Source organism: Protopterus annectens, chromosome 5.part0 (genome assembly GCF_019279795.1).
Source record: "Protopterus annectens isolate FY-2018-M chromosome 5.part0, PAN1.0, whole genome shotgun sequence".
NCBI lineage: Eukaryota > Metazoa > Chordata > Ceratodontiformes > Protopteridae > Protopterus > Protopterus annectens.
The window spans coordinates 492,250,542-492,277,393 of record NC_056735.1 but is presented as its reverse complement, the minus strand read 5'-3'; the positions used below and the strand labels follow the sequence as shown (position 1 = coordinate 492,277,393).

The window sequence follows — 26,852 nt, the reverse complement described above, 5'->3', positions numbered from 1 at the left end:
CTCTTCCTAAAAATACTTGCAACATAACATCCATGCTCTAAATCCTTTGATAGTCGTATATCCAAATACGTTATAACTTCCTCACTAAAGGTGGCCGTAAATTGCAAAAAGTGTGTCGATTCATTCAGTGTTTGAACTATGAACTTACTTGTTTCAGCATCACACTTATATTAGTAATTTTAAACACATATAAATATCACTATTACTGTGTTTTATTTACATTTATTATTATTATTATTATTATTATTTTTATTTTGTTTAATTAGAGCTATATTCATTTGGATATGCAGGCTGTTAGAAGAAGCAAAAAAGCTTGTATAGGAAGGTGTTACGCTGTGTCAGCGATGATTGATTAAGTGTTAATTAGGGTAATTACACAGGTTATTTAAATCTGTGCTTTAAAATTTTGTATTGTTTGTTCTGAAGAAGTTTGCTAAAGATAGCAAATGAAAAACGCTTCAACTTATTAAATATTTTGCCTACAGTCAGTTTGATTCTGTGTCCTTGACTGCTCCAGTGCTTCATTTCTCAGTTTGTATATATATATGGGATCTGTACAGAAGCTCAACTGCATCTTTCACCGAATCCCGAATTTGGTGAGCATACTTGCGCAAAAGTGCTGTTCACCGAAGCACCACTTTTGCGTAAGTATGCTTGTTGTTCCAGTTGTACTACGGTGCAGTAAGGGAAAATTCCCTTTTCCCCACTGTAGTGTGACATTGGAGTGAGAATATTAAAGTAGGGTGTGTGTGGGGGACACAGCCCCCCACATCGGGTGGTGCAGGGGGGCTTGCCCCCTGCATTCAAGTAGATTTTGTGTTTTTTTTTTGACATACTTTAACGAAAGCGCTTTTTCGATGAAAGCGCTTTTGTTAAAGTGTGTTCAGTGGTAATGGATTCGGGCTTTTGAACTTTTATATATATATATATATATATATATATATATATATATATATATATACCTTTCTCTCCACCTACACAAAAGTGCTATTGTGTACTGAATGCCATTACATTTGTTTTTTTTATTTTTTTGATTTATTTATTTAACATTTGTTGACCGGGAAAGTCCGTCTAGGTTCCACAGATCCTGTTTTCAGCGGAGGCCCGGGGAGAAATGCTCCAGAATAACAATGCTTGTTTGATGGAAGAAGGTAACTGTAAGTCTGTGTAGTTTGTTCTTTTGAATATAATTAACATTCTACAACTTTACTGTCAATCTTACCCTTTATTGTCTGTCTGGTGCTTTCCTGAATGCCTCTGTGGATTCTTTCCCTACCACACTTTCCAGTAGTCTGTTTCATAAGTATCTCAGTGTTTCTAAAAGTAGTTTTGAAGACCCAGGGATCACTTAGTCTGCTACATGTGCCTCACCTTTTTTGTTCCTCCTGATCAAGATAACTTCTTCGCATCTGCATGACATGATGACATGATCATCTGCGCTAGAATCATGTCCCCTGTCACATCTGATCTCAGAGGTGAGACCCTGCTAGTGCCTGGTTTTATTTTATGCCCTACATCCTATGGGTTTGTCACCTCTGATCTCAGAGCTCAGACCCCATTAGTAGTTGGTTTTATCCCATGCCCTCCATCCTATGGGTTTATCACCTCTGACTTCAAAACTGAGACCCCACTAGTGCCTGGTCCTATCCCATGCCCTCCATCCTATGGGTTTGTCACCTCTGATCTCAGAACTGAGACCCCACTAGTGCCTGATCTTATCCCATGCTCTCTATCCTATGAGTTTGTCAGTTCTGATCTCAGAACTGAAACCTCACTAGTGCCTGGTTTTATCCCATGCCCTCCATCCTATGAGTTTGTCACCTCTGATCTCAGAGTTGAGACCCCGCTAGTGCCTGGTCTTATCCCATGCCCTCCATCCTATGGGTTTATCACTTCTGATTTCACAACTGTGACCCCACTAGTGTCTGGCTTTATCCCATGCCCTATATCCTATGGGTTTGTCACCTCTGATCTCAGAGTTGAGACCCCGCTAGTGCCTGGTCTTATCCCATGCCCTCCATCCTACGGGTTTGTCACTTCTGATCTCAGAGCTGAAACCTCGCTAGTGCCTGGTTTTATCCCATGCTCTCCATCCTATGGTTTGTCACCTCTGATCTCAGAGATGAGACCCCGCTAGTGCCTAGTCTTATCCCATGCCCTCCATCCTATGGGTTTGTCACTTCTGATCTCAGAGCTGAAACCTCACTAGTGCCTAGCTTTATCCCATGCCCTCCAACCTATGGGTTTGTCACCTCTGATATCAGAACTGAGATCCCACTAGTGCCTGGTCTTATCCCATGCCCTCCATCCTATGGGTTTGTCACCGCTGATCTCAGAGTTGAGACCCCGCTAGTGCCTGGTCTTATCCCTTGCCCTCCATCCTGTGGGTTTTTCTGATAGCTTTACTTTGGATTCCATCCTGAAGCCTGATGCCCTTTTTTTAACTTGCCTTCAGAACTGTATGCACAAAGCAGAAAACTGATTGTGCGTGGTCTGAACAGTTTAATACAGTAAAACTATTGGACTGAAAATAATGAGCATTGATTAGCAGACTATTACCGCCACTCTGTTGGTCAGGAATGTTTGAACTGGAATCTTAAAGATGATGAGAATATTGGCCTAATATGTGATGCATACGTTTCCACAGAACAGAGTTGTATGTGCCGATATGACATTTTATGAAGTATGGCCATCTTGTCATCATCATAGTTTCAAGTTTCTGATCAAAAGATGCATAAACAGCTACATCTGAGCTTGCCAGTCCTATTACTTTGCTATATTGTTTGAGGGTGGAGGGCAAAGTCTGATTAGAAAGTCAGATATGCAGTTGAGGTAGATATAGCAATGTCCTGTGGCATGTATGTTCAATCAGAATCATCAGGACTTCCAGTACTACAGCCCTATTCTGTTTTTTTTTTTTTTCCATCTATAATGTCTGGAGACATTTTTAGCAAGGCATTAATAAATGTGGTTCATTATAGCTTCTTCTTCTTCTCAGCACTTTGAGGACTCAGTTTGAAATCACATTTACCCAGCAAGGCCTTCACAGTATGCGTCTCTAGCAGTATATTGCTTTGCATTATCAGGTCTGACATTTGATTTGTACGCCTTCCTTGAAATGTGTGTTCCTGTATCAATTGCTTATTCCTTAATACCCCATTCTAGAGCTATGGAAGAAAATGTTATAATGTAGGTGTGAATGCAGTTTGGTAGTTGGGTACAATTAATTTTCATGATTATTGCTGTTATTGTTATAATTATTGTTATCACTCATTTTCTTGGTCTTTTTCTGGAAGAGTATAATGATGCCAGGTTTCTGGTTAACAGGCTACTCAGATTTGTACTGGCAGGCAGAGCAAGGCTATGTAAAATGGCTGATGTAATAATATCTTTTGTATTGACAAAGAGGCACTCTGTGTAGAGATCCTGGCTAGTTTGGTAGCAGGATTTTGAAGTAGGAATGACAGGTGCTCCTTATTCTCAAGAGAGCTATGAAAGAAGGGCACAGACATCTTCCTCTTTGGTAGTTCTCGTCTGTACGACTGTATAGGGAAATAAATGTGTTCACTTAAAGAATGCATAGCTGTTGCTCTTATTTTCTTCTTAAATGTTCATTTGTCTTGTTGACTGGAAGCATTTAATACCCGTTATGTAACTTGTTATTTTGGAAACTTAGATCAGACCAAGTGATTCACATCTCCTCTTGTTTTGAATACGTGCTATCTTGAAGATAGCTGGGGAGTTGCATGGCAAACCCCATATAATTAAACTGATATCTTTTTATGTAAACTTTCTTCACATCCCAGTGAGGAGATGTACAATGATGTAGAAGATTGAAGATAAAACTATATTTCTCTGGGAATCACACCTTAAACCTACTAAGCACCTAGAACTTGTGAAAGTTAGGTTTCAGCTGTTGGCTTTATCCTTAGCATGCGACTGGTAGGAGGCAGGTACAATAACCTTCCTAACTATGAAAACATCATAGTTTCTCCTAATAGCAAAATCATTTTTGGTCTGATCATAAGGTCTGTTGTAGTATTGGCAAATATGTCACTGTAGTCAGTGTGCACTGTCTGCAAGGGTTTGAGTGATAGAAAGAGAGTAATAATGCTGGTAAAACTACTTGCATTTATAAAACAAATAAACTACTGATAATGTTGTCCAAAGACTAATAATATATCAGTTCATATGTTAATTTTGAACAAAAACAGAATTTGTTTTGCATTTCTTTTGAACATGTATGTTACGTCAAGTCTTCTAGTTCCATTTTTATCCAATATACTTGCTTGGACTATCAAGTAAAAAAAATAACAACTAAACAATAACAGGTCTAAAGACAAAATATTGCAATATAATGCCCATTAAAAGACAAAAAGAAGCAGTAGAACAAGCCCATATCCTAACCAGTCCTGAATCAAAATGCAGTACTCTGTCTTGTATTTTAGGGGAAGTGTGTGTGTGTGTGTGTGTGTGTGTGGGGGGCAGATATCTCCCGCCAAACTTAGAAAGAAAGCAGAGAATACATTATCATCCCAGCACCTTTTAAAACACAAAACGTTACTTGGCTGCATCTGTTTCTAAAGATCTGTTTGGGGGAGGGGGTTGTCATTTAGTGACTGACCTTTGTTTTCCAATTGTTTTAATAAAGTGCTCAAGTTTCTGCTTTCACTGTAATAACATGTATAGATCCTTTCCTGCTGGCTGGGTTCTGCATTTTTCATTTGCTATTTATGGCTGTGGTCAATGCCTCCAATAAATCAGGCTCATTCTTCACCCATCCCTTTTAAAGTAACATCCCATCAAAAATATGCATCAGTCCCCAATGCCTTCTCACCATCTCCCCGAAAGTAAAACCAACCTCTCATGCTGCACAACAGTCTATGTCTTGTGCTGACCACCCCTCCAGTGTCCTGCTGATACCCTGAGGTACATCTTCACCAAACAACTAAGACACAAGAAAACTGGAAAATGTTCCGTCACATAAACTATCAGTACATATAAGACTTTGTAGTAACTGAAATCATAATCCATTTCTTGTGTTTGGCATTTAGCAGACACTCCAATATCATTCTCATTTTATCCATGCTGACATTATCAGCTCATCCGATTTGGGACAGATTTCAACATAGATCTATGTGCTTGGAAAAGAAAATTTTTCAGGAGGAAACTCTTCACCACTAGCAGCACTTATCCAAAGATGCACGATGGGAGACATCACTTCCCACTTCTATGTATCTCTATGTAGGATAATTTTATTTGTTTATATTTTTACATTTATTAACAGGTCAACCCACTAGGTACAAAAACCTCTTTTAGGGGTAACCTACAAGTACTGCCTGTTTACATAACTTGCTCAGAATCATACAACAGGTAAATGGAGACTGAGGGGAATCCTATGCTGAAAATCCTGGAGTCTCTGCATGGATGATTCTAGTCCTGAAAAGAAAGAACCTCTCATCCATTAACTATTCCCAGAACCACAGTCCCTTACTGCCCACCTCTAGTATACCTGATGAACTCTGTGGATTAAATCCATAAGTCTTCCTTATGGACATTAGCATTCCACTCTCCTCCTTGTTTAAAATTAGCTGGGACACAGTCTGAAGGTGATTGACAGCACTGAATTATACAGATTAACTCCTTCCCCAGTGGAATAATTAGCTGTATTATCTAGCAAATTAGTTTTTCCTCAGTTGCATTTCCCTCTAAGGAACCCTCCATTTCAGATCCTGCCAGTACAGAACCAGATTTTGCACAGTAGTGAAGAGAAGGAAAAGGTAAGTTGAGGACAATAAGCAAAATTCCTGAGGTTTTGTAAGGAGGAATTGGAGAAATTAATTTTGAGGAAAACATTTTAAGAGGTATACATGCTTAAAGTAATGTATGAGAACCAGTTTTATGTTCAAATTTTACTAGATGGTTAATAGCAACATCCTGAGGGATCTCTGTCATTGCTCATTGGTATAAGAGGATACACATTCAACCTGAGATGGGGCAATGGCAGTAGCCTTAATTAAAGCCGATGGACATAGAGATGATCCAGTGACCTTCTGCTCAGTTCTCTGGATAAATGTTGATGCAAAGAGTTATGCTACAGTAATTGTTTACAGACTTATGATACTATGTCAGTAGAGGGTAGAATTGAGATTGTTTTTGGAGATCAAGGGATGGAGATAGTAAAGAAGGCTGAATATGAGGGACAACCATGATATTAAATCCAGCTGATTATCAATGGGAATGGGTTGAACTGGCATATCTCCATAAGATGTCTTTAACTGGACCCCTTTTTAGTAGGAATAGGATCAGTCTGGCTAACTATAATGTCTGTCTAAGTTTGCATAATTCCTAAGTCCAGAAAATGGGGCAACAGAATATTTTATTTTTCTTGTTACTCTGTTTTTTTTTTTAATGTCATGGAAAAAAAATCATTTATGATGGAGATTTTTTTGCTTGCATAGCTAAGACCTTATTTTGTTTCTGTTAATGTCTGCATATTGGATTGTAACTGATAATGCACTGTGCTTGTGTGGTAATTCTTTCAGTGTAAATATATTCAATAAAGATGTAGAAAAAATATTGTCTCTTCAAATATTAATCAGTAATACTACTGAATCAAAAATTAATGTTTTACTAGAACATTTCCTGAAAAACAGGCCATCTTACAGGATATGTTTTCTCTGTCAATATTTCAGTTTGCAGCAGTGATTATCAGCAATTTTATCTATTTCACCCTTCACTCTATTATGTTGTAATAAGGGAACATTTATGGTATGAAGATTTCTTTTCTTGCAGACTTTGATGCTATTAATAAATGTGTTATGTGGAGAAACTTTGTTTAATATTGGGATTCATATAAAACCAGTTCATGTGATTGCAGCTCATCACACCTGCACGTGGGCAGATTTTGACTGAAGAATTTTGACAGGGGTACCTTTATTTTTGGTACGTCTATGACTGGGAGAGTGTTATAGTGCTGTTTACTTATACCTTATGATTTTTTTCTGATTTATCAGGATAACTTTTAGTAATACATTATTTTATTAGGTTAGTAATTATTGATACTTAGTAGCAAAAAACTAGGGTTCCTATTATGTGATCAAAGATGCATTCTTTCGAATGCGTCTTGATCGAACTTGAAAGCACGAAAAGGCAAAATATCAAAAGGGTATATAAGTGATTTCTTTCCCTGGGAAAGAAATCACTTGGCCGCTTCCATTACTTTGACATTTTCGTCACTGTAGTGCGATGTCGGAGTTGGTATATTTAGGTAGGGGGCTGTGGGGGGCACAGCCCCCCCACTTTATATAATGTTTTAAATTTTTTTTTCTTTTGTGGAACAGCGATTAAAATCACTGTTCTAAGTGTTTGGGATTGTAAGCTTTCGCTTACATGGAGTCGATAAATCAGTGTTCACTTTTTTAAGCTTTCGCTGATTTAATATAGACCCAGAAATTATGGATGGGTCAGTCAGCGGTAATCGTTTCAACTGGCTAGTGTTTTTACAAGAAACATTTGATCATGCTATTTATTTCCATATTGTTCTAAAGAAGAACAGTATGATTAAAAATCAGATGATAAATGAGGTATGAGTGTGAATTTAGAGTACAGTGAAATTATAATAATTTGGAAAGGGATGCTTCTGCCTTTATTACACTGAGGTGGTGGTGCTGCGGTAGCATTGTTGCCTCACAGTAAGACGTTGCCCCGTTCGATTCTCAGTTAGAGCATCTTCTGTGTGGTGACATGAGTGAATGGGCGTTCCTTCGTTGAAGGTTGTGCGTCAGGCCTGGCAAGTCGGCACGTAAAAATCTACTGCCGATCATTAGCGGACAGAGTTTCGCTGTGGCGACCCCTAACCGGGAAAAGCCGAAAGACACACACACACACACACACACACACACACACACACACACACTGTTTCTGTTATAATGTAATTGAGAATGGCAAATGCTAGGCATGTGTTTAAATGTTACACTTTTAGTAATTCAGTATATGAAACAAATACGTTAATAGATGGAATGAGTGTCCTGGCCAGTGTTGAATGGTCACAGTAAGTTTGGAGGCTACTTCTGGTGAACCTAAAGGCACGTTATGTGCAATAAAACAATGAACAGCGCAGGTGTTATTCTGAGCAACAGAGTTAATAGCTCATCAAGTGGCAAACAGATTCTTTTTAAATTTAGCTGGTTTTCAGAGTGATTTTCAGAGTGATAACATAATGTCACTGGCTTGCATAAGCTCTATAGTCTTCAATAGATAAAACTGGGATCTGTGAATATGTGGACTACTGGAAAACATTCAAGACATTAGAAACGTTCTTTGTTTTTCTCTTCACAAAATCAGATTGTATTCTGATATTGGAATTTTTGAAATAATAACCATTTTTATTTGAAAGCCCTTATTCTTTCCATATTGCTTAGATTAGAACATCCCTAGATCACTGTTTGCATTATTGTTAATGTATATTAGCAGCAATTTGTATAATTTTCTACCAATTAATGTAAAATCAGTACTACCAGATATCAAACATTCCATAAAGAATAAACATATTCAAAGATGGCTAATATAGTTTTCATTATTTTAAGGATCTTACAAATGCATCAGTTTTACTTATTCTGCCAGTAAGCAGTCACAGTCAGGCATGAGTACAGTATGTGACTATTAACAAATTGCAATGTAATGTGGAAATACATTTGGGAAAGTTTGCTCTTTAAATTGTAGTGGTATTTCCATGTCAATTCTGTTAGTGTATGGTATGCATCATGGTATTGCCTATGAATGCAGTTTGTAGCTACTATACAGAATTAGCATTGCTTCTGAAAATATTGCTTATAAGGACAAAAAAGATACATTTGCTGATATTAACCCTTCACTACTCATTTGCAGGCTGGATTTGATCACTCTTTAAATGATCGGATGTATGTTTGAAGCTTGTGCTAGAAGTATTGCTTTTTTGCCCTGCTTTTTGAGGATCATGTGCATGTTTTGGCAAATAGTTCTTGCATGTCTTGCGTAGCTGTAGCTTTTCTTGTATTTTGTGTTGCAGGTTCTGGATATTCACCTGCAGAAGATGAGGAAGAGTCTTACACATACAGTAACTCAAAAGGTGAATGCTTTGCTTTCAAACTAATAAGCCAATGCTGTGACCAAACAGAATGTTCCCTTTGACTGAGAATGGCTTTTTATTTTTTGAAAATTACTTTAAAAATTATCAAAGGAAAACAATAAAATAGTCATTTACTTAAAACAGACACATGGATTGTAAATGTCAGTGAATGTATTGATCAATTCATGCAAACTGCTTTAACCTTCTGTATGACCATTTGCATAAACTGGCTTTTGTACAGTCCCATATTGAGCTGTCCTTTTTATCAGAACCATGTCTGACCTCATCAGAAGTTTTTAGATTTAAATATTTGCTTAACTGTCCAGGACACTGGCATTTCTTTCATTAAATTATAGCGTTCATCTTCCAGTTATTCAAATGCTGTGGTTCATTTGTAACTTTATTGTCACTGTAGTCTGGGTCAGTTTCACCTATAGTGTAATTCTTTCCCTTTCACAAGACCTTAAAGGGTGTCATTGTATTTTCTCATCTGGCTCTGTAATAATCATCAACCTATCAGATGAAGTGACATCTACTGATGTCATATTTTTAGTAACATTTTAAATTAATGTGCAAGTTGGCAAAGTTGACTCACATACTGTGCATTTTGTCATAAACAGTGTAATAGAAGTATATTATGAGGACTGCATCCATCACACATCCATTATTACACATTTTCAACTCCAGGTCTGAAAAATGTGCAACAATTGTGAGTTTGAGGTAAGGAATTTGTCAACATGTATACTCAAAAGTCTGCTGAAATGGTGGTTTTGATATATGTAATTTTGGCAGATAGTCAGTGATGGAGTGGATGACATCTGCTCTTCCATTCAGGTGTTTCCATTGATTTAAGATCACCATCATATGATTTGCTTCCTTTTTTCTGGCTTATAACATTTCTAGTTTAGTCAGCATTATTGAGAAGAAATGTATACAACTTGGCATATTGTTGAGAATAATACCTCAGTAGTACTCTTCAACGACAGAAATCTAGAAGGTAAAGAGAGAAATCCAGAAAATAAATGTCCAAGTTTCCATTAATGCTCTTCCTGATGTTTGAATAATATCACTGGTTCTGTCCTTAGCGTCCGTATTGATATTTTGCCACTGTTTCTGTACTTAGCGTCCGTATTAATATTTTGCCACTGTTTCTGTCCTTAGTGTCTGTATTAATATTTTGCCACTGTTTCTGTCCTTAGCATCTGTATTGATATTTTGCCATTGTTTCAGTGTATAGGTTTCATCTTAAATTTCCTTTGAATCTGCCCATCACATAGTTTTCTAGTATGACCTCTATTCTTCATGATATATATATATATATATATATATATATATATATATATATATATATATATATATTAATTTGAAATTACTGTTATCCCATAATGCCATAATCATATAGGTAATCTGTGTATTTGTTTGCATATTGCTGCCTTTTTTCTACTTTAATGCATTTATTAAGATCAGTCAGTCACACCTGAAAATATTTATGAAATATACCCAATGCTGCACTATTTGCCTTCTTGACCAGGTCTGATGACCAGGTCTGATGAAGTTGGGACACGGATCCCTTCGAAAGCGCTAACAATAAAAAGTTTTTTTATTCATATGCTGGCTTGTGATTGAAGAACTTCTTCTGGATTATCTCTGACCAAGTCATTACAAAAGTAATAGTACCACTTCTTTCTGTCATTACTGTTTTCAGTGCATATTCCTGTTCCTTTCCTTTATCATTTTGCATATCGTAAAGTGCTTGACATATTATAATGCATAAATCACCTGTATTGCTTCTAACAAAGTCTATTTGTTTAATTTGCTCTGTGTTGTGCATGGTTGCTCTAAGTATATACCTATCTTCCATTCTTGAGTGCCTTAATTATTTTGCAATCTTACATGTGCAGAGTGTACTTGTCACTGCAGCATTATGTATCTTTCAAAATGCCCATGTGGTGACTGAAAGGCTGAAAGGGTTCCATTTTGGATAAGCACAGGCTACCTGATTAATCTGGTATTTATCTATATTTGTATGATGTATATGCACACCAATTTCTGGCTGTTTTGCCATATTTAGTTTTGTCTTAAAATTAGTTGTATAGTGAAAGTCACCCACTGGGCTATTTTTCTACAAATGTTCCTTACATAATCCAATACTTATTTCAGGTGTTAGACACCTTTCTCCAGATGCTTCATGCATGTAATTGTGTTGACTGACCTCCATACTCTTCTGCTTGCTCTGTCCAACATTAATTTATTTGTATAGCTGTCCTTTTCTGTACTAATTGTTACTACCTTTACTTCTTCATAAGTCTTACTATTTATTTTAATAGTTGATGATTAACCACAGGCTTCTGCTTCAGCTTGTCACTCACAACTGGATAACTTGAAAATAGATGAGTGGTATTTGTCATAGGAAAACTTAAATAGTTTCTATTAAAGCACCAGTAATAATTCATCATTTTTAAATGTTTCGTTTTTTACAATGGTAAGGCTCTGGAGCTAGTTACATATGTATATATAATACTATATATATATATATATATATATATATATATATATATATATATATATATATATATATATATATATAACACTTTGGAATCTTGAAATACTGAAATGTCAAATTTCAGTATCTCGAGACCAAAGTGTTGAATCTGCAGATGCGCAAAACTGCAGAATATCGAACCTGAAAATGTCAAACCCGCGGTACTGATGGTGCGTTAGGTGAGTTTGGTGTTTTTAAGGGTATTGGGATGGGTTTGTGTGCTTTTGAGTGTATTGGGGAGTGTTAGGTGTGGGTTAGGGTACGTAGGTGAGAGTGTGAGTGTGTCAGTGTTGCGAGTGGTGGTGTTTGTATCTGTGTGATGTGTGTTTGTGCGAGGGGTGTGTGGAATGTATGTTGGTGGGTTTTGTGTGTGTTGGTGTTTAGTGCAAACTCAGAGTTAGTATATATAAGTAGGGGTGTTGGGGGTGCAGCCCCCCATGGGGGTGCAGGGGGGGCTTGCCCTCCTGCTTATAGTAAGGGTGTGTGTGTTTGTGTTGTTGTACAGAGGTAGGAGTATTTGTGTTTGTATGTGTGCTTTAATAGTCGCGGTTTTGGGTTTCGAGGTTCTGGTTTTCTTTTTTTTGGTGTTTCGGCTTTATAGTCTTGAAATACTGAAATTCAATATTTCAGTATTTTGAGATTATAAAATGAATCCATATATCTATAGCTATATATATATATATATATATATATATATATATATATATATACACACACACACACACACACACACACACACACACACACACACACACACATAAATGGAAGAGCAAAGGTTGCTAATTCAAATGTTGGAACCTGCTAGAGCGATCCTAAAACACAGATAATCGCTGGAAAAGTGGACTTACATATATCAAGTCCAAAATGACCATTTCCCAGAATATTCCCTTTTCTCTGAAGTGTGATGATCTTGGAGTTGGTATATGTAATTTTGGTGTGTGGTGGTCTTGACCCCTACATCAGGCGTGCGAGGGGGACATTCTCTTGTCATAAAATAAATAAATAAAGTTTAAATGAGAAGAGCAATGCTTGAGAGTTGCTGTTCTGGATAATTGATCTGGTTTCTTCTGCTTTGTCGGATCTTGGCATTATGACTGACAATTTTTCAGTAGGGAGCCAGGGGTAACACTTTTTTTCATTTAGGTACAATCTATTGTATTCACCCAGCTGTAGTTTGGTCTGGATGTAACCAACAAACACAGTAGAACAATTTATCCTCATGAGTCTTATGGGAGAACCTGTAAATGTCCATCATGTTTGTTAATCATTCACTCAGATAAATATGAAAATCACTTTACCTCAGAAGCGAGCTCATCCCATTACCTCAGAAGAGAGCTCATCCCATGATTCATTTTGACCATTGGACCCAAGTTGTTTAATCTCCAGTCCTTCAGTTTTTCTTTGGATCCAGACTGATTTCCCTGATGGTCTTGGCAGTATGGATCCCTGTCCCTTCCTTGTAAAGTCCAGCCTGCTAACTAAATCACAAACACGTAACTTCTAAAGTAGCACAATTTCCCTAGTGGTCTTGTTGGTCAGAAGATATCTTCCGATCACAGCTATATTATAAATAAAAAATAATATACAGATGTTTTATTTTGTTATGTATATTGTAGCTTCTGTAAGACATTGTAGTTTTCATTTTTCTCGTGGATTGATGGTTAAGTTATTCATAGAGTATATTCCCCATCATCTGCCATCTGTCTTCTCCTGTCTGTTGGATGAGACACTGGACCCTGCCTCTAATTATCTCACACCAATGTAATTTGTGGCTTTCTGGTTTAATGTGTTGGAACTATCTCTTAAGTAGTACAGAGAGGCCTGAGATAGAAAGATCTGACACCAAAGGCCTGTGTGGTGGGTAACTGTTAGGATTTCTTCTTCTTGTATTCCAACCTTAAATAAAAAAACAAAAGTAACCACAGTGTAAACTATAACTAAAAAAAGTCCAAAACATACACTGTGAAACAGTAGGAAACACTACCAGTCAGCCCAATTCTTCAGTCCAAGCTGTTTTTATTCTTCCAACATACACTGTGAAGCAGTAGGAAACACTACCAGTCAGCCCAATTCTTCAGTCCAAGCTGTTTTTATTCTTCCAACATACAAAGACACAGACTGAGCGCTTCCATCCCCTGAAACTGAGGACTTCATCAGAATCTAACTGCACTCCATAGTACAGCCTTTAAATACTGTCAAAAATGAGTGATGTCATCACCTTTCACAATCCCTTAAAGATACAACTACCTTAATGCTCAAATGAAATGCACTACAAACACCTTTTGACACAAAAACATTTTACCAAACATAATTTGTAAAAAAATCAACCACATTTTATCCATTGACTTGCTTTAAAACACATATATATATATATATATATATATATATATATATATATATATATATATATATATATATATACATATATATATATATATATATATATACTGGGCAGCCACAGTGGTGCAGCGGTTAGTGTTGCCACCTCACAGCAAGAGGTTCTCCGGTTCGATTCTCAGCTGGGGTGCTTTCTGTGCAGAGTCTGCATGTCCTCCCTGTGGTCGTGTGGGTTTCCTCTGGGTGCTCCAGTTTCCTCCCACATCCCAAAGACATGCAGTAGGTGGATTGTACACTCCAAATTGGCCCTAGGTGTGGGTGTGTGCATGTGTGTGCCTTCTGTGGAAGGTTGGGCACCAGGCTGGCAACTCAACACTGTAAAACTCCACTGCCAATCATGAGTGAACAGATGATCCTCTGTGGCGACCCCTAACCAGGAAAAGCCGAAAGAAGATATATATATATATATATATATATATATATATATATATATATATATTACTATGTAGTTGAACCACTCCCCCCCCCACACAGACTAAGATACTCAGTACTTATGAGGTAGCTTTCCTCACTAATATTGGTTTTAAGGATACCATTTCATTAAGACCTGGTGCATGGGTCACAGCTAGTTTTATTTGCCACTTAATTTCCCTTTCTTCTGTATAATTCCTGTAATCTCTCCCTCTAGGATTAGGTCTTACTTGCTCCACAATACCAAATAAAAACTGAAGACAATTTGCACATAATAAAGAATGTTTATATAGGGCATTATTTATATTTCTTGTAGCAACCTGGTACTGGTGCTCATATATTCTGTCCCTAAGACGCCTTTCTGTCTTGCCTATATAGTGAGCTGGACAGGTTTTACAAGCTGCCAGATATAGCACCCCTGATGTTTGACAATTTCCTTTTTCAAAGAAAACCTTAGACTTTAAAGCAAGTCAACGGATAAAATGTGGTTTGGATGTAGCCTCTTGTCTTACACTATTCCAGCATTGCCCAAAGGGCAGTTGATGGGATCCCTGTCTATACCATTGCTTGTTAATAACATAATGTTACCATTTTGCTCAATCCAGTTGTGACTGTAGATTATGTATTAGACCTGATCCCTGTACTGCAGGTGATGTCATTACAGCACTTTAGACTGTGTCTGGTGATTCCTTCTGCCAATCCCTATTATGCCGTTTTGTGCCTTAGGACAATTTATGGTGTGTAGCCTGGTGTCTACTGTATCCCTCCACACCCAGGTCCCTATAGTAATGCTGGCACAGGTGCAGCACTTTGCGGATTATTCCCTGGTGTCTTGTGTATCTCCCCACCCCAATATCCCTATAGGAATGTTGGTGCCATTATGGCACAGCAGAGTGTGTATTCATAGAATCATAGGATTTTACTATGCTAACAGCCCCAGGGCTCTTACAAGCCTAGCCAAATTCAACCTGTGTTCCCAAAGCGGTCTTGTTCAAGCAGAAACTAAAATCAGCAGCTATTGCTCCTGTCCAAGAGAGAAGACCCTGAATTTTCTTTGTAAGGAACCTTTGTGGTCTCTCTAATTACTGCAAGTTTTTGGATAGGAACATACCAAAGGGAGTATTGTACTCTATTATTGGCTTGAAGAGGGAAGAGTACAGGGGGAATTATAACCTGTTTTTTTTTTTTTTTAGGAGCAATGCCCTTACTTATGAGATGAGCAATATAAAATGCCCTTCTTGCCACTGTGGGATCATGGTGATTGAAGTTAAGGTTGCTGTTGACCTGTGTGCCCAGATCTCTCACCACTGACTGTGTGCTTAGGGTATTGCTATTGATATGGTACTTTGCAGGAACATCACCCTTGCTGAAGGGGATGGTAATGTATTTTTTGCATTACGTTTTAGACCATGACATTGGCACCAGTCATTAGTCTGTGTAAGACCTTCTTGCAGGATGTTGACATGGCTAGAGGTTTCAATGATTGCTCCCAGTTTGCAGTTATCAGCAAATGTTGTCAGCCACAGTCCTTTAGTTTTAGCCTATACTTTTGAGAAGTAGATTCTGAACAGTAGGGGTCTCAGAAACTATCCCTATGGAACAACACAGGTTACGGGTCTACTGGAGGAGGTGGAGTCCCCTATTTTGACCATATGAGTTCTATCAATGAGCCAGTTTGCAACCCACCAGACAATATATGGGTTGATATCCAGCTGAGTAAGTTTATCAATGATGCCTGAGTGGGGGATTGTGTCAAAGGCCTTGACTAAGTTTAGGTAGGCTGTATGCACATATTTTCCCTTGTCTAGGGCTTTGGTGTCTTTCTTGAAGAACTCCATCAAGTTTAATAGGCAAGATCTCCCATTGACAAAGCTGAAGTGGGTGGTGAGTGTTTGGAGATTTTCTATATCTTTGTTAATAACGTCCATGATGATTCATTCCATGGCCTTGCAGATAAGGCTGGTCAGGCTAATGGGTCTATATTTCCTGGGGGATGATGGTAGCTGTTTTCCATTCCACTGGGATGAAGCCAGCGCTTAGGGCTGTGATTGAAAAGTGTGCCCAATGATGATGCTAATTCCTGTTTTAACCCATGTTGAACACAGTCTGGGATGTTGTCTAGTCCCATAGAGGCTGTGTTTTTGGCCTTGGAGAGGGCATTTAAGACCTGCTTGTTGGAGATACTAGGTGAGGGACAGGTGTTAGGGATGCTTTGGGGTATATTTGGTGGGGAGAGGGGAATGAAGTTTTCACTGAATCTGTTAGTCAAGTGTTTTGCTATATCCACTGGTTCTGTATATCTAGTACCATAAACTACAAGTTCAGAGCAAATCTGGGCCTTTCTGCATTGTGTTTCTGAGGTTACAGATGTAAATAAAGAACGCCTTGTGGTTATCCTTAATTAGCGAAGCTAATTTTGATTCAGAGTTAGCTGTGGAAGACTTCAATAGGAGTCTTATTTGCTTGTTTAAGTTGAGGAGAGAGTGTTTCCAGTTTTGAGACCATTCCGTCCTACTCTTAGACTACAGTTTCTTTCTCCTGTTCTATAGCCTATCAATGGCAGCTGTCCACCTGGCAGGTTTGTTTTTCCTTGAAGATCATGCTTTAGTTCTGTCGGGTATGTCAGAGTCAGTACAATTGTACAGGTGCTCGTGTGAGGCATTGGTGTATAACTCAGCACAGGTATCTATTCCATCAATGGGGGAAGGGGCTATGATGCTATTTAAGCTGTCACATAAGAGGTTGTAATTAGCCTTGGAGAAGTTTTTTAGTTTAGTTGTTTCTAAGGGGGGGGGGGGGTCTTGTGTTATAGTTACTTCTAGCGAGACTGATTTATGGTCACATCTCACCAGGAATGGCCACCCTCCTGAGCCATACAGAAATTAAAGTGCTGATATGATACTTTAATCTCTGATATCTGGTGGTTCCTTCCATCCCCCATCCCCATTTTGATGTTGGTATGAATATGGCGGTTTTAAAATAAGCCCTGGTGTCTAATCATCTCATTCATGTTCAGCAGTGGAACATGGTCTTTTGACAACGTTTGTTACCAGGATGTGGAGGGGATGGCTGTTCTTCACAATGCTGCACGTCTTTGTGTTGGAGGACCATGCAACACTGTGCAAGGGTGCTTGCTGAATAAAAAAAAGGTACCACTACATGTACACCCCCATGTACACATTGTGGTACGTTCATGAATTCAGATGATTATCTGCCAAAAGTTCTCTCTGCTTGGGAGCACCTTCCTAATTGTAATCCTTGACCTCAGACTGCCTTATCTCTCTAAAGTCTAAATTTCAATGCTATCTATGGGTCAGGGAAGGCAAGTGCTTTCATTATTTTACCTAAAAATTCTTGGCTTACTCAGTCAAAGGCTTTTTCACAGTTGAGGACTGTCATCAGCAATGGCTCCTGTTTTAGCATGGCATCTCTTTTGAATCATTAAGGTTCTGATAACATTGTCAAATGTTTGTCTGCCCCCTATAAAACCACTTTGGTCCCTGTTCACCAAATATCAGTGCTATTCTGACAAATCTACAGGCCAGAATATACATAAAACCTTATAGTAATGGTTGAGGATTGAATGGATTTATATGCAGCCAGGTCACTTGGCCTTTTACCCTCTTTCTGAATTATTATCATGATGGCTTTTGACCATGAGGATGGGCACCCTTCTTCTACAATATAGTTTAAAAGTCTAGCTGATATTTTTATTGCTACTCTTATTTCGTTTTCCAAAAGCCTGTGGAGATACCATCTTTTTCTGTTGATTTTTCCATTTTCTGGGCCTTTAATATCTGCTTATTTTTTTGTCATAATCGTTGTCATTAATAATTTACTATCTTCCTATCCCACCTTTAGCATGTTTAAATAACCCAAATATCTTTCTATCTCCTGGGTTCCTACCTTAGTCTCATATCTCCATGACATAACTGTCCATAGTATTACTACATTACTTGCATTATTCTGTCTTGGCAAGTTACTAACTGGCCTGTACTCAGGTCTCTTATCTTTATATGTTCATAGGTTTATATGTAAGTACTAGGCTAAATGATCATGTGGACCATTTTAAAACTAGCCAGTTTCCCTTTTGCTTTTGGTGCTTGAATTAACCTGTCCCATTTGGTGTTAGATTGGCCTTACTCATCCCATGGATGATAATTATGTATCATCCATAGTGAGAATGACTGGCATCATACCATAGATCATTTGAGAGGATCTATGCATGGGATAAAGCATTTAGGAGCTGTCTCTGTCCTTTAGTAGTACTGGGGTAAAATTTCTAATACCCATCCACAGATTCAATGTGCAAATGAATATGGACCTGGATGTATAGTCTGTTCCAGTGGTATTCTCTGCAAAATATGTATGTCCCTCTAAACCATTCTGTTGATGTTGCAGAAGAGGTTTAGATCCCTAGACCAAGGGTTTCTAATGCCTTTGACATGCTGATGTGTTGTAGGTCCATCAGTACTGTCTCACAAGATCTTTGTATGCCAGACACAGGTCACTGCTTAGCAGTCTGTAGGATACCAAGTAAAGTGACAGAGCTTTGAGTCAGTCCATGTAAGACATGATGTTTAGGTCTTGTGTCCTTTTAATAAGGTATCTCTGTGGTGCGACTGTTGCATTTGTATGGACAGATACATGCCAATAGGGGCATTATACTCAATGATTGACCTAATGAGGGTTGATTAAAGGGAAATGATGACATCCCTAGATATAGACACAGTCCTTTTGTTTATAAACTGTGGAATATCGAAGGGTTTTCTTATGACAATGGACACATGCTGGTCAAAAATTTGGTCACTTTCCACATACGTTTAGAAATCCCAACAACTAGATCTACACTTAGGGGGTGTATTGTCAAATGCTGTAGTTCCCCAGGGTGGATAACCTCCCAAAGGATATGATAAAGCATTTTTGGTCATTTAGTTTCAGTCCATGATTTTGGCACCAGTTATTTATTTGAGACACACCTTCTTGTAGGATGGCTAAGTCAATTGGGGATTCAGTCGTCTGTAAACTTAGTGAGAGCCCTTTGGTATTGGCTTTTACTTCAGAGAAAGAGATACCTAACAGGAGAGGTCTCAGCACAGAGCCCTGTGAGGCTGTATTTGTGACTGCTCTCTTTGTGGAGGAAGCTTCCCCTATTTTGACCTTATGCATCCCATTTATGAGCCAGCTGGCAATCCAGTGGGTGATGATCAGGTTTATTACAAGCTTAGTTAACTTTTATAATATGTCTGAGCAGGGGATTGCATCAAAAGCTTTGGCCAGGTCAAACTATGTAGTGTGTACCATTTTATCTGCATACATTGCTTAGTTGTCCTTCTCACAAAGTCCATCAGATTGAGTAAGCATGACCTGCACTTGATGAATCCAAATTGAGATAGGTCCAGTGTTTGGAGGTTCCTTATGTCTTTATTGATTAATTACATGATTAGACTTTCAATGGCTTTTCATATGAGGCTGGTCAGACTTATGAGTTTGTAATTGCAAGGGTCTATGGAAGGTCCTCCCTTATGTAGGTGAATGACTGTAGCCGATCTCCAATCACTTGATACAAAACCTGTATGGAGGCTGAGGTTGAATAGTACTGATAGTTGGATGTTGCTAAATCATGCTTCATGCTATTTAAGATGCGTACAGGGATATTGTCATGACTCACTGATACAGTATTTTTAGATTATTATAGCACTTTTTTGGACTTGGTCTTGTATGCTAGCTGGAGGTGAGCCAATTTCAGGTATATCGTGAGGGGGAGACTTAGGGGAGGTAGGTGTAAAGTTGGAGCTGAATTTATTGGCCAGTAAGTTTGCAATATCTTCAGCCTCAGGGAAGGCAATATTGTTCACAATCAACTTAGGATATTTCTGCATTGTGCTTCTGAGGTTACAAATACAGCTAAACAAGGCCTTGTGATTGTCTGTGGCTTGGGTGGCTATTTTAGCCTCAAACTTGGCTTTGGTGGATTTTATAAAGCTCCTGAGTCATTCCTTTATTTCAGTGATGAGGTTTCTGTTATTTTGGCAATTATTCTTCTCACTTTTTGTTAAAATTCTCTTTCTTTTAATGCAAAGATTGCTTCTAATCTGGCTCCATCATGTGGTTTTGTTTCTGGGGCCCTGTACTTGTTCCTACAAGGTACAGCTTTATCTATAAAGCTTTTCAAATGCTAGTATAGTGTGGTGGTGTACACTTCCTTGTATTCTGCTTATAATGGTTCTTTCTACCTCCTGTGCAAGTGTTTTCATTGCCGCTGGAGTATTTTCAAAAAACATAGTTTGCAGTCTTTTGGCACTGTGTTCATTGATATTTGTACATATTCTATCATTTGTTCTTTGGCCTCCCTTAGTTGTTGTTGTAGACCCCCTCTCCCCTTACTTAGTTCTGTATCCCTAACTGAAAGTTTCTTAATATTATCTAATGCTTTAAATTATGCCCTGTTGACTATTTTCCCATATTTTCCGATCCCTAAACTCAACTAGGTTTCTTATCTTTAGTTTGCATTGGTCCCAAATACTTGCCATATTATTGGTCTCTGCTGAAAACCATCCTTTAGCCTCTGATATTGCTTTTTAACCCAAGTCACAGAGTCTTTCCTCCTTAGAGACTAGGTGGGGAAGTGCCAGTGTCTGTTTGTTTAGCTGCTTTTAAACACAGTTATCATAGTCTGTACTGGAGCATGATCCGATAACAGAAACCGGTGAGTTTCTATTGTTCTTAATGTATTACTATGTGCCATAGAAACACAGATTCTGTCTAATCAAGCCTGGATATGTTGGCATCCTGAAAAAAAAGGTTTAGTCACTTTGGCTCCTTCTAACTTCTTGCAGCCCATACATCCTCGTATAATTAATGAGAAATTTTCCTTCTCACTGTATAGCTCTTGTACTTGGATCTCCCAAGACATCACTGTAGTAACATCCCATGTTCCAGTCCCTTGTTAATAAAAGGAATACTTCTTGAAAGGCCATGGCACCCCCATCATGTTTTTAATATCAGTAATAATAGTTCTCTGAGGAAAATCAATAAAACCCAGTGTACTATTAGTACTTCGCCACTGTCCTTTTATCGGTATATATTCGGCTTGTTTGTCAGCTTTTATGTCTTCAAACACCAGCCCTCAAAAATAGGCGGGCTTTTTATTGAAATTTTATTGGTTGATCTGCATTTTAAATTGGTTGGTTTGTACATGGTTCTTTGTCTGAGGAAGGGTTTTGGCCCGAAAGCGCTCACTTTGTACCTGTTTGTGTTTTAATAAATTTTATTCTGGTTATTAGATCAGCAGTTCTCAGCAACGTTTTTTCTTGGATTTTGGATCACTTTTACGACTGCTGGGATTTGGCATAGCACAAGCTTTTTTCTTGAATCACTTCTATAAAGGAGCTGTTTTTTTAATGGAATATCTCAATCTTTTGCAGTGTTCCTGAATTTCCTTGGCCTTATGTTGAAGCTTTTTTTAAGACCGGTAATGATTTCACTGGGAATCTCTCCTTTTCATGAGGGTATCTTCCTTTCTCCTTGCTCAATTCCTTTCCTGCTTCTCTGGCTTCATTTTCATACAGTTCCTCTTCTCTTTTCTTTAGGTCTTTCATGGTTTTTAGCAGGTCCATGTAGGTTTTCAACCCTAAAAATAAAATATCCTTAATGAGGCAGGATACATTAAGTAGAACTACAAGTGAATTTCTCTGCACTTCCTTATTGAAGGTACAAAAGCATTTCTCCCAGTGCATGTATGGGCAGAAAAATCATTGTCCACATACACTCTCTTATCTTCCTCTTTTTGAATTGAGCCATTTTTCCACAGTTGAGACAAAATATCATCCTTCAGTGTTATATGTTTGAAACTTGACAACTGTGGGTCTGGGTTGATTCCTGGATTTCAACGCTGGATAGTCCTGTGGGCTCTGTCACTCTTAAGCTGTTGTACTGAGATGTCTGTCCAGTAGTGACTGCAGCTCCTCATAAAGCCCATTTGATCTCAGCCCTTAAACATCCCTGAAATCACTGTAAGCTTCAAATGTTCTCATCTGTCCTGCAGCTCGATCAACCTTGGCTGCAGCTCCTCACTTTTTATTTCCTGCACTGCTGTTTGACATTCATCTTCATCTCAAACCCTTTCCCTTTCTCAATATCATCCGAATGTCTGTTCAGTGTCTCTTCAACTACTGCAAGCCTTTTACAGTAGAGACCCAATTATCCGAATGTAAATAATCCTAAACATCTATTATCTAAACAGAACCTTCCAAAGTTTTTGGGTAGGAAAAATCATAAAGTTTGAATATGTAAACATTATACATACTCACTTTTGTGTATTTTTTGAGCTTGTAGCCCAGTTACATGTAAAAAATATTCTTTATTTTCTACTGGAATCACTGAATGGTTGAAAAGTGTATTTCCTGCACGCAAACCCCCCCCAAGATTTTAGACATTTTTCATCCTGTTCAATGTATGTTTGATTATTCGAGCAGTTAGATTATCTGAACTACTCTAAGCCCCAATTAGTTCAGATAATCGACTCTCTTACTGTATTATTTTTGTAATATATTCCATTAAGGTACCACTTATTATGATGATTTCTGAGTACACTTTGTGATACCAGAGATGATTCTTTTCCTTGAGCCAGTTCCGTCATTTATTCCAACCATTTTCCCACCATCCTGTAGGCCAACTTCATCCAGCAGAGTCAGTTGCTATTTACTCTGTTGTTTCCTATTGCTTCTCCTTCCAGATCTTTGCTTGATATTCATAAGCTATTGACATTAATTGCTTGAGGTTTGTAGTTCTAATTACCAGCTTGTCTGCCATTTTAATGATACTGCTGACAGGAGTTTCAAAAGCTACTGCCTATTCCAGTCATTCCACTCTAGAAGCCTTGATAGTTCCATCTCTTTTGACCATCATGTGATAACATTTGTTAGGAAATCCTTTTAATTAGCAAGGCTATTTGCCAAAGAAATAACATTAAGGTCTAAAGGGGTAATCACTCCCTTATACTCACCATTGATCAGTCTAGTTATCATGTACAGTGCCCCTGTAGGGATGTATCTCACTAAAATACATCAAACAGTTCAAAAGACATTAAAGCTTCTTAACCAGGCCTAAAGTCCCTGAGGTGTCAAGAAAATCTGAAAGTTCTTTTCCTTTATTCAGTGTCTTATAAATTTTTAAGGAGGGAGATCTCTATCACTGTAGTTCAGGACCCCCTGTATCTTCTTAAGTGCAATGCCCTAGCAGTACTAGAACCAAGGACCTAAATCTTCACTAACAGATAAAAAAACATGGTGGAGGAATAGATATGTAACCCAGCACCTCTGTAACTTCTGGAATAAATGTCCTCTGCATGTTAAGCAGTGTAACTCACTGTGTTCCTTTAAATGCAATCTAGATGACTGGATGGGTTTTCACAAATTTACTCCAGGATTGACTGGTTTACCCCCCCCCCCCAGGCTGTACCTCCTTCCTCCAGGGGGGGGGGTCATCGATAAGGCATAAATTATCACATGGATCAGTAACTGTGGAATATCTGTGAATATATGAATGTATCAGTCATGCATAGGAGATGACAAGGCAGGCTTAAAGCCTTCAGAAAAGCCAGTAAGATGGAGGTGGTGGAAGATGGTCAGCACCGCAGTAGGGTCCTTTATATGATCTCAGGGCAGTTTTAAAAAATTGAGAAAAAGTAGGAGATCAAGAGGCCACATTTCAATCAAAGTCAGTTTTCACAAAGTCAGTCCCAGAGATGGCCTCATGTCGCTCATCTATTTTCCCATGGTTGATTAAACTCACATCTGTCATAGTAAACAAGATGAGCAAAGCTTCCCCAAGAATTAACGGTGTTCTGGTAAAAGAATCCAACAAAGTTTTTAAAAAGTCCAGGAACCACTGACACACGGCAGGATAAAATTACAATGAACACTTTCATAAACACCCACTAAATGAACAAACAAATACAGCATAGGTAGATAAGCACTTTTGCAATCAAAACATTGCTTCATCAGACCATAAACAGATTTTCCAAAGAAGCAGCATATTTACATTAAAAGCTGAACAGTCGTATATAAAACTAACCAATCAAAAATGCATGATACAGTAAAAAACAATCAATTCCAGAGCTCAATACCCAATCAGTAAAATAATTCAATAGTACACACCCACATTCAAAACATAAAAGCTTACACTAGAAGTCCTGCCTACATATAGCTAGTCAACAAATGGTACATTATGTTTCATTAGGCCAACCGATCAAATTATGATACAACATCCTCACCTAAAACAAAGTATTCCCACTGAAAAACTTTATAATGAACACGATCCCTAACAGGGACAAAAACATTAACACATAACTGCTGCCATCAGAATTCCTGCTTAAATAAAGTGTGAGATTTAAGAATGGGTTTCAACGAAATCTTGCCATTTAGACCTAACCCCCTATCCACACGAAGTTTAATAATCCATCTCAACTCCACTGTCTCGGTAATATTGTTGAAATCACCTGCCTGTAGATCTTTTTTAAGCCACTCTATAACCAAAAATCTGAACTCATGCGAGGTGCCACACTTAGTTATATGCTTGGCTAAAGTACTGGTTTCATCATGAGTGAGAATCATGTATAGATGTTCCCTAATCCTCTCTAAGAACATTCTGTTCATTTTGCCCACATAGAATAATCTACAGACCACATAGTGAGCTAGATATATTATGTCCCTAGTCTGACAATCTGCTATCACATTAAACCTGTATTGGGTATTAGTATCCAGATGGACAAAGAACCCGCTCATGTCTGTATAGGTACAGAAGCTACATCTTTGGCAAGTCCTAGTGCCTATAGGCTCATCTTTAGTGCTTTGGCCAATCTCCTTATGTTTATAACAAACCAGTCTCTTCAAGGGCTTCCTATTTTTGAACATAAAGTGTGGTTTATCACCCACTACCTATCTGATCTTGGTCATCGGAATGGGCCAATGTTTTCTAAAAACTTTCGTAATCAGTTTGATATGAGTCGTATAAAACAGAGAGAAGGGAAGGTGCTCACTACCTAGTTCATTGAGAGCGGGGCTTGAGGTTATTGGTACAGAAAAATAGGGTCTAGCACTGCTTTGTCATAACCCCGCCAGATTTCTGTGTGCTTGCTCATTCTTGGTGTATGTGTATACCCCTTTCTAAAAACTGTAATTGGAGGCATTCCAAATCTCTATTAATGTCAATGTCACACGTATTTAATCTAGAAATACGCATGCCTTGATCCTTCAGGACATTGTCAAAGACATGCTTGGGGTGCATGCTTCTGTGTAGAAGTGTATTTCTTCTACTGGATTTCCCATAAAGTCCAGTGGTAAAGGACAAATCGGTTAACTTAGTAACCCTTTTATCCAAAAACTCAATGGTGTCAGATGAGTAATTCATAGTACATTTTAAAAATGATGTGACGGTGTGTAAATACTCCACAAACTCCTTCAGACTTTCAAGAAGGCCATCCTGTATCAGGTAACTGTCATCTACAAAACTGATAAAACTTGATGTTAGACTCAAAGCAGCTGGAATTAAGCATACAAGTGCTTTCCTATTCAGCCAAAACCATATTGAATTAGCCATTGGCACGCAAAGTGTCCATAGCTATGCCAGTTCTTTGCAAATAGTACATCAGTTTAAAAAGAAAAAGGTTGTTATCCAAAAAATTTCAATAAATAGACAAGTCAAATCAATCTTCCTAATATCCAGCTGACTGTGTCTAGTCAAGAACCTCCGTACCAGTTCTATCCCCTCAAAATTGGGAATAACGATAAACAATGCTGCCACATCAAGTGTTACTATCAGACAATGGGGTGATAGCTCATTGCCATTCAAAAAAAAAAAACAGCTCACTTAAGAACTGCTTAAAGTCTTTAAGGACAATGTGGTACTGGTCAAGGACCAACCTCAATTGTCTGTCCACATAAATAAATAGAAAACGGCTCTGTTAGCCATCCTTTTCCAGATACAATTGGTCTAAAAGATGGATGTTTGGAGTCCTTGTGCATTTTAGGGAGACCCTGAAAAACTGGCGCTATAGCAATAACCCACACCTGGGTGTGGGTAATGCTAAATTTACCCACGGTTGGTGTGGTTTGGTCCCGAGGGCGAAGCCCGAGGGACCAAACAAAGCCAACCGTGGGTAAATTTAGCATTACCCACACCCAGAAGTGGGTTATTGCTATTATACCATGACATTATTTAAGAAAAGAAACTGTTACTTTTCTTAAATAATGGCATAGTATAATGCCTGTTTACTGCCCTTCCGCAGATGTCTGGCATCCGCGGCAGTTCTGATGTACTGCGCGCCTGCGCAGTACATCAGAGTTGAGCAAAAGCAACGGAGAAAGCAAGATCTCCGTTGCTTTTTTAGTG

General features: G+C 38.3%; 1 protein-coding gene across 3 annotated transcripts in view; it reads left to right on the top strand.

The window, feature by feature from the left end:
- Positions 1 to 26,852, top strand: part of SRPX (sushi repeat containing protein X-linked) — a 1,243,861-nt gene that overhangs the window by 619,393 nt on the left and 597,616 nt on the right. The window contains exon 2 of one of the 3 annotated variants that reach the window (XM_044072418.1): positions 9,050 to 9,109. The exons of the other annotated variants lie outside the window; for them this stretch is intronic. Within the exon in view, the coding sequence (XP_043928353.1) occupies positions 9,050 to 9,109 (60 nt within the window). The remainder of the gene's footprint in view (positions 1 to 9,049; positions 9,110 to 26,852) is intronic. 3 annotated transcript variants of the gene reach the window in all.